Source organism: Mya arenaria, chromosome 12, assembly GCF_026914265.1.
Source record: "Mya arenaria isolate MELC-2E11 chromosome 12, ASM2691426v1".
NCBI classification, from domain to species: Eukaryota; Metazoa; Mollusca; class Bivalvia; order Myida; family Myidae; genus Mya; species Mya arenaria.
This window is the reverse complement of record NC_069133.1, coordinates 31766091-31776062: the sequence shown is the minus strand read 5'-3', so window position 1 is coordinate 31776062 and position 9972 is coordinate 31766091. Positions and strand designations below refer to the sequence as shown.

At 37.4% G+C, this 9972-nt stretch overlaps 1 protein-coding gene across 1 annotated transcript in view; it reads right to left on the bottom strand.

Moving 5' to 3' along the window:
• LOC128210603 (uncharacterized) overlaps positions 1–9972 on the bottom strand; it is a 38053-nt gene that overhangs the window by 4066 nt on the left and 24015 nt on the right. The window contains exon 3 of the mRNA XM_052914954.1: positions 6618–8389. Coding sequence (XP_052770914.1) covers positions 6618–8389 — 1772 coding nt within the window. The remainder of the gene's footprint in view (positions 1–6617; positions 8390–9972) is intronic.

Here is a 9972-nt window from a genome sequence, read left to right as displayed (position 1 = left end):
CAGTCGACTTCCAATATGTATCCCGCTTAATCTAAAAAGAATTGCAGTTAAACAACTTATAATCTTATATTTTGGTTCCCCGCCTGATGGAAAACACGTTTTAATCGCTAAGTCGGTTACAACAACGACGAAGACGGGCTCATTAAAACTTTACATTATAGGTTCCAACTATTACTCCTTAATACCGCCAAAACGAAATCAGCTGCTCCAAACAAACCTTGGTGCGTGAGTTTAGTTACCATTTTGTAAGGTCGATCAGTTCCTCAGGCATAAATCTGTGTGGCCCTTTACGTAGGGGTTATTCGCCAGTTAATGCATGCTGCTCTATGACATTTTTTCATCTTTGATTGCAAGTACATTCGTCTAAATGGTAAGTGCCTACAGGCAATTGCTTTGTTTCTATTTGCAACTGACTACCGCATTTGTCTATGTGTACAATTTAGGTTGCCTTCAATTAATTTTTAATGCATATGTCTAAATGATAAGTTCATATGCCACTACCACTACTACCACTACTACCACTACTACTACCACTACCACTACCACTACCACTACTACTACTACTACTACTACTACTACTACTACCACTACTATGCCAATAAACATACTAAACGAATTGAATTAAAAAGGAACCAGTAATTATTATATTGATGGATATTATGTCCGCGTGATTCTCTCACCCTAGATGCTAGGCGGTACCAGGAATAAGGAATTAATGTGAGTAGGGCGTATTGGTAGGGGGGAGTGGCTGTGCAGGCAGCGTTATCTATAGTAAAAACAGCCGTAGCTGATAATTTATTGTTTGGTGGAGTCGCATGTAAACCGTAGCTAATAAAGCGCGGGGCATGGTTTGAAACCGTGCTAAATGCGTAGCAATACGTATCAAACGTTTTTCATTTTTTAGTATTCATATTGTACTGTGACATAGATGCATGCACACTTTATTACTGAAGACAACGAATGTGAAATTTTCAGGCAAGGTCATATTCGTTAATAGCCTTTAGCTTGCTAGAACTTCTCTTCAGTTGAAATAAAAAATAATTGTGTTACAGCCACAACTAAATTGAACAATTCAAGAGTTGTGCCCCTTCCCGATCTCATGATATGGAATCTTACACAACAGTGGTCATGACTACTGCAAGTACTGTCAAGTATGTGCCTGGGATTTGCTACGTTCCACCAAAATTGTTTGAATCGAGGACTGATTGTGACCCTGTCACAGTGGGAGTAGCAATGACCAAGGCAAAGACCCTTATTATTCTACCAATATAGTTCGAATGTCAAAGAATACAACACCGATTAACGTAACGATTTATAAAACCTGCGAGTTACTATTACAGCAGCGCTGGGATAACTCCATGAAAATGGACGTCGAGAAGTCGTAATATATAGAATATAATCGGGATTTGTATTCTCGTCGTGGAATAGATCGGGCCATAACCGTGACGTATTATGAGTAGTACATCCCTCCCGATAAACGCCGCGAGAAATCGTGTCACTGGTGGAGGAGTCAAGAAGCAAATCGTAGGCACATACGTGACGACATCAGGATAACACTTGTGTAGTTATATTGTTGAACGGGGTCGACCGATGCAAAATCGGGAAAGTGAGAGCCATGCTTAAATGGTCAATATAGTACAATAAAGCTATTGTCCGTCTTTTTTTATCTATTTCTAAATTTTAGAAGTAATATATTTTTAAAATAACTAAATGCTTTCAACCTTACAGGGTATAAAAACCTTAAAAAACACACGCCTGTTGGATTTTTTGACTGCCATTCTGGGGCATTTTAAACTTGATATGGTCCAAAATGTGTTCTTATTACATTTAAGTGTATTTTTGCAATGCTTACGTAAATATTAGGATGATTTCTGACCAACTATCCAGCAAACATTGAAATTCCTTATTTCTGTACATTTTGGTGGCATTTTGATTTAGTTCAAAATGCTGTTTGAATGCATACAATAATATTCTTGTATCCAACGCAACACCATTACAATAATTTTTGTCAATCCATCGATGCAAAATGAGTATTTTATAAGAAATTTAACATATTAGTACAGTTTGCAATCATCTTGGGTGTAATTTTGAATAATAAATATATGTAATAAAAAGATACACGATTACACACATAGTTCATTTTGTAATTAAAAATGTTATGAATTAAGACTAAATGTCAAAGTCCGTGCACACATTTGTGCGAATGTTCTTCATTTGAACCAAGTGGCGGCCATCTTGGATGCCATCTAGAATAAGATTAAATCACCAAAAGTGGATCGTATTTTTGTTAAAAGAGATATAGGCTACAAAATATGCAAAAACGTATTCTATACACCACCACGTAGGGTTCTCAGAACATTCACGCGGACGTTATATCCATCTAGTATCGTTTAATAATACATGTAAATGTTGACTGCTACCATAGCAAATGCCGGGCGAGTGCTTTCCCGTGGATAAGAAACGTACCAGCATTTGGTTTCCATTCCCATTAATACAAATGATACAAATATTTACAGGTTCCCTTTTAAGATCAGATACCACTAAATAATAATGTTCCTATATTACTAATATTCAATAGTCTGACCCAACCAATTTTGACGCGAACTAACACTGATTTCTAGTGTTTCACAAACCCGACACCATATATGGGGAGAAAGTTCCACTTGTGTACTGAACATTAAACAACGTAGGAAAACAGTGAGGTTTCTTAAAAGAAAAAGAAAATTGAATTTTACCACTATGTGTTCGATCAAATGTCCACATCCGGTATAGGAGTACTACACTCCTATGTGTGAAAATGTAAACAAAAAAGTAGATCCAGCCTGTTTTATGAAATAACAAACCATTCATCTCCAAACCTATAAAGATGGACAGAAACCAGTGTTCTGAGATGGTATAACCATGCTTTGATTTACTGTCATGTGTTTATAAAAAGAAATAAAGCATGTTACACTGAGTTGTCACTTCCAAATTGGTGTCATTTGCCCCTTAATTCCATCCATTCAGTTACATTTGTCTAGATACATTCGTCTACATCCTTATTGGCAAATGAATACTACTATTGGTGTTTAGTTACCTTTCAATGTTTATTAATTTTAGTAGTAGAAGTATTTGTAGTTGTGTATTTTGATAAACACACATACATGTATGGCACTTTTCATTTAGACGCAGGCATTTAAATTGAAGGCAACCTTAATTGTACACATAAACAATGCGGTAGTCAGTTACAAAAAGGCACAAAGCAATTGCATGTAGGCACTTACCATCTAGATGAATTTACTTGCAAACAAAGATGAAAAATGTCATTTTTCAAAGCAGCAGGCATTAACTGACTAACCCCTTCCATAGTTATAATGTAAACAAAGTCCGACTCATGCAATTCAGGGTTTTAATAGCACAACTCCGTTAGTTCAAAGCTTTTTAACAATATCAATAAATATTTTACTGCGGGGAAATCAAATAGCATAAATCATTTTTTTATCAAACTTTGAACAAAAAAATCAACTCAAATTATTGCTTTCTGACTGAAAGTTCAAACAACAAATATTTCCATAAAGGAAAAAAATGGTTGTGATAAAGGTTATCGTAAATAAATCATAGCGATATATTTTTTCAATCAAAATTTAATATCCTTCATAGTTGCGTGCACACGAAAATTCTACGAAAACTATTGAAAGGTTATTTTGCTGTAAGAATGATTGAGATCGGAGTAACTGACAGGAAAACAACATCTGTCTGACCAAACATCTACACTTAAGAGACTGTGGGTGTTCGCACTTATTTGTGTGCCGATGACAATCGATGATTTACCCCAGTCGTCTATTTCGCATGGATCGCTATGCCCTCATGTGCAAAGTAATGTGGTTGACAGCGGCTGTTACGTAATAAGACAGAATTTTCAAATTATGTGTAAGCAGCTATCAAATCGTTTTCCATTTAAATATTTATGTGACAACATTCTAGTACAAACAAGACTAATGGTGATGCAACGCATTAAAGACGTCGCGAATGTTGTTGAAACTTGACTAAATGGAAGAAGATGCAGTTTAGTAGCACACCATCACTTTCCAGTGATACCGAGATATTATCAGATGACAAATCTCGGTATCAAAGGACCCGCTATTTATTTCATATTGAAGGTAAGATTATCAGATAAATATCTCTATTTGCAGTTTTTGTATTTCAATAGAATTAATTAGTGTCACCTCCGAATAGCCATGGGTCATATAATCACAATTTCAAACAAGAGGCCCAAAAGGGCCTATGCTCTACTGGCATGGCTTTTGTGGTCATATCAATCCAGAGCATGTATGTATGGGTAAAAGGCAACAAACATATAGTTTATGTTTTGTGTTTGGGTTACCTGAAAACGTAGCACGTTCAACATCTGAGCCCAGAAAGTATTGTAAGCAGATAAGTTGCATGAACTATTTTAATATGTGCCAAGTAAAAGTCATCCGACAAAAAGAAAAATGCTTTCAAAACTGTACTCATAGTAAAATTTTCTGTAGTTTTGAAAGTTAAAAAAAGTTGGTCAAAAGGTCAAAGTCAAGGGCATCCTAGGACAACATTGATCAATTTGAACAAACATTCACAATCAATTGTGCTGAGATGGATGCACGAGCACACAAAAAGATTTTCAAACCTTTCCAGATTTATGTTTACCAAACCTGTGAACCCTGGGTGTGGCCAGTAATGATACCAGGTGCATAACTTAAACATTCACAATCAATTTTGTTAAGATGAATGCGCAAACTACAGAACTTAAAGCTAAAAAATGGCCTTTGGGCTTGCAACAAGAACAAGGCAGAGTAATTCACAAAATCAACTGCAGAAGCAAAAAGCAAATTGTCTCTCAAAATCCTAGACTTGCAAATTGTCTCCCTTAACTCTAGACTTGAATTAACATATACATGTAAACTTGGCTAAAAATAGAATTCGCTCATGCAGACCTGGCTAAAAATAGAAAGCATTTCTTTAAAACTTTCATGGCCCATAATCTAGGCATTCATGGGCGGATCTTGCTGGTTTTCGAAAGGAACCAAGCTCTAATGGATATCTAGATACTGTACAAGTTTCATCGAGATATAATCAAAACTGAAGACTATATCGTGTTCACAACCAATTGTTTACACAATAGCATTTTTTTATACTATCAAGGGCCATAATCTAGGCATGCATGGGCGGATCTGGCTGGTTTTCGAAAGGAACCGAGCTCTAATGGATATCTAGATACTGTACAAGTTTCATCGAGATAAAATCAAAACTGAAGACTGTATCGTGTTCACAAGCAATTGTTTACAGACGCACGACCGCACGGACGCACGACCGCACGGACGCACGGATGCACATACTACGTACACATTACCATCGCATAAGCTCTTCTGGCCTTTGGCCAGTAGAGCTAAAAATGGAGGGTACGAAATAGCTAGGTTACGGAATGACTTAGTTCCCATCCAATTTACTATACTCAAGATTTACAGTATGTCACGGACCGTGGACCTATTTATAGGTCCGTGAGTATGTTAATCATGTGTAATTTTAACCGAACTGTCTACCTATTGATACATGTTAATAATATTTTTTAACATATTCAAAGACATAGTAGACACAGTAGAGTATTGTGGACCGAGACTATCGATACCGTGATTTCTTAACTACTGTGACGAAAAACATGATGAATGCCTTTGCAAATACTATTTGATTTTTATGCTGAAACTCAATAAATTAAACTATCTTTAGATGTATATGTTAATTTGCTTTACAATTACATGACGATATTCACAAAACGTATCAGGCCGAAAGCCTTTCAACGCTTTAAGCGCTTTGATTATAAAATACCACCAATGAAGCTATAAAATACCACCAATGAAGCAAATTCAGCACCGAAATGTGCAATCGTTTGTTGATCATTATGAATAAAAATACTTCACGAGATTACTTCATCAAAGTTTTGTACTTTGCAAACATACCTAAGTAATTCTACTACTCAAAATATCAACAATTTAAACGAAAAGTTCCATAAACGCTCATGTTTAAGTTCATGTTTCGGTTCTTATCCGTTTTTGTACAAATCCATTTTATTTGCTTTTATTATAAACAAAAATACGAAGCCGCCAACATTTACAATCACCCGTTACTCATTTAATAAAACTAACGCCTGGGTGGTTTAACTTTCGCGCAAAATTACCACGTGACTAAACACAGGGCGGAGCTAGTCGGTCAAATAAGGGCGAACACCAAATAAGTTTATTTTATGCAGATCACCAAAATTAGAGTCTATTTTGGTGATCTGCATAAAATGGCGCGAGTTTTCTCGGCCTGCGGCCTCGCTTCGTTTTCTTTAGATCGCCAATATAAACTTTAGCATATACGTAAAGTGTTAAAGTGTATACGACTGTACGAAAATAAAAATGTAGAAATAAACTTCTGGCTAAATAACAACCATATATCAGGCAAATTCAACGGAATATGCACTCTACAAACAAATACATCCATTCAAACCAAAAATTATAACCACTCGGACAAAAATCATCAAGCAATTTAGAACCAATCAAGTGCATTTGCGAAATGCAAACAGCCAAAAAGCAAACTAATTCCACTTTTAACTGTCATACTTGACTGCACATTTGCTGCGCCTGGTCCGAGTCATTAGACGCTGTTTCCTGTGATGACGTCAAAGAATAATTTGCAGAATCCCTCCGCGCTAGTCCGATGTCTTTTTTATTCTCAATATAGTCCAAAGGTCTCGGACTAAGATGATGTCGGTCAGATTTATTTATATTATTCACTATCGTTTGCAATGGTTCCTTTAATGGCGATGACTGGCTTGAACTTATTTTCTTCACCGGACTACTTAGCATCCGGGGCCCACTATTATTAGCATCATTGTTATTTGTCTGCGTTTCCATATTGGAAGACTTCAAATTGTTTCTCGCTCCCAGAGCATAGTCGTTTTTGATCGTAAGATCGTTGTATTCAATACTGCTATCGGGTGTAGGTCGGCTGGTACGAGACCGATCACTACTATAGTCACTTCCGGCGCCTAAATCCGAGAAGGAATTCTGTTTCCGTTCAATCGCATTATTTAAAGGTGCTGTTTCAGCCTGTTCCGGTGTACCAATAGAGTGTCGCGACCCGGGCCTCCTTGAACGAAGGATGGCAATTTCTAGTGGCGTCAGTTCCCGGCCTCTGACGTCTTGGCGTCCATGGATTTCAACGGAAGTGTTCAAATGTCTTTTATTTCTCGCGTATAATTCACTATCGGTCGATGTTGACCGTTTCACAGTGTCATGAAAAGTAACGCGTTGGTTCCCGTTTCGCCGAGAGCGGCTGCGTCTGTCGAGGGAATGTGTGGATCCCTTCCGGCGTGAGTTTGCAAGGTTTGCGCCGGGAACTTCCGCTAATGGCGGAAGGGATATTTCATATCTCTCTTTTTCGTCCTCAGATGAATTAGCGTCACCAAAACCACTTTCACTTGCGGTTAGTTCACTAGGCAATGAGCTTGGGCGTTTCTTTTGCCCTACAGTGTGGAGTTCGATTGAACCGCCATGATAAGAAGCGCTCTTGACTATCGTGTCATTAGAAATCATAAAAATTGGCTCATTTAACGGCACATAATCAAGAATGCGAAACTGCCACTGCTGTTTAATAGTCAGAATCGTCCAAAGTAATATCCAGAACACCATGTAAACGACCTCAAGAACGAGACACGTTAGTAAAAGGGAGTCGCGCGTCTCCCTATAAAGGGTTACCATATCATACAAAATGGGCCCTCGCAGCAGCCCGAGCGTTATCAAGGAGACGACGGCCGCCGTATGCGTCCGATAGTCTTGGCAACTTCCATGCACGATCATAGTCTGTTTCCGATAAGTCTCGGGATGATGACGCTTGTCTATGATTTTGAATTTTTCCTGAAAATAATTTGCTCCGTACGTGTAGATGAAATAAGTGGACCCTATTAATACTATTCCACTGAGACCGTACAAAAATAGAACCACTTCGGGTCCTAAAAAAATGTCAACATTTTCATGATATTTGTCATAATTGACCGCCACTTTATACACTACTTCAACACCACAATGCGCAAAAAGCGCCTCAACAGTCATAAATAGTAACTGAGTCGCAAACAATATACTAAAGACCTTATTTGTGAACCAAAACACTGCGGAGTATCGGACGGCTAACATAATAAGCCCCGCCGCCAAATATACAAACGCCACGTGTAATGTGGTGTCATGTGTCCAACCACCGACGGGAGGGCGTGGCGTCGGCACCACGTAGAACGACAGGTTGTTCTGAACGGTGACGTTTGATTGGCTGATGATGTTGCTGGTTGACGCGCGGTCCGCCGAGAACAGGAAGTCCAGGTCACATGACCAGACGGCGTCTGTAAATAGACAAGATACACATGTTTACAGCCAGTTCCAGTAAAATCGTTGCCGGGTGATGAGTAGAATATAGGTTTGCGGAAATTTCATTGAAAATACGTTCTTTAAAGTATGTTGTTGTTTTTTATATCAGTATCAATGATGTCTGATACTACAGACGAATGACAACAGTTTCACTAGTTTTCCTCTATTTTTGAGGAATATATTTATAAGAATTTCTCTGTTGGCATTAATACATGTATTTGGTAAAAATTGTATATCTTATCTGTATTACAAATGTCAATTGCATTAAATGTTTTTAGCTCTTTTCACAATTTATTTTATATATGTTGAGTGTAATATAAAGCTAAATAACGAATAAAGTCTCTTTGAAAAGACATGGAAACGACTTTCTGAGTAAGGTAGTTTTTTAGTGTCACATAAGTAATAGTGTAATCAGCTGAAGTTATGATGGAACAAATCGAATGGAATTAGTTCATGCGTTTTAAAAGAACTTGATAGTCGATGTGTTTTGCAATGTTTTACAGTCCTAAGATTTGTATCTGAGGTAATGTGATTCAAGCGGACGCCATTTTACATTGTTGGCGGTTAAAGGTCTAAACGGCGCCAAAATGTGGGTGACCCTTCAAAGGAGTTTTTACTTGATTTTCTTATCGTGTTTTGTTTGCAATTTAGTACGCTTGTTTAAAACCAGTGTAGCCGCATTTTCGCCTTGATTGTGAGTTTCAGAGTCCTATCCTTGCTTTATTGGATTTCAGTCTATCAATATCGAGATACTTTTAACTGACCGTACAATTCCAATCTCATTCAATCAAAACAACTACACATTGTATTTCATTTTGTTTGTAAATTCACATTGATTCTTGCTCAGAACATCAATTTATTTCTATTTACCCTCAGCCAGTGGACAAAAAAGGAGCCATTTCCCGACTATTATGAATGATTATTACAGGGTCTGCACAATAAACGTACTCGGCGGAAACTAACCCCCGGTGCCCGGTTCTCACAAAACCCTGGGATACAATAGACCGGTAGCGACCGCTAGCCGTGTTTTAGACACGTTAAACGCTTAACTGGGAGAAAAAAAGCTGAGTAAACATAAAAATTCCACTGTGTCAATATAAATTTTCGCGTAATGGTCAAGCTGGACTAAGGGCATAAATAAGAAATGACTTTGCTCATTTTCAAAGTAAATTAGACAGAACGATCTTCGATACCTATGTTATTATGCATTGGTTTTGAACCTTCTACGGTGCGTTTAAGCCCACTCATTTAACTTAAACCGAAATTGGTTCTCCTGGAGGACAAATTACACCAATTCGGAAGTGCCTTCTCCTTAGTACATGCGTTAAGTCTTTTAATTTACACATGACAATGAATCAAAGCATGGTTAAACAATCTTAGACCATTTGGCTATAAAAAAATGTGGATTTTGAAATTTTCAAATATTTGATATATCTTATTCATTATATATCATATAATAGCTTTTTTCTGTAAAGACAGACAAGTGAACGTGATTTCGAGTGCAAATATGTAAAAAATATAAAAAATCCTCGCAAATACACGATTTTGATTGTGAGGT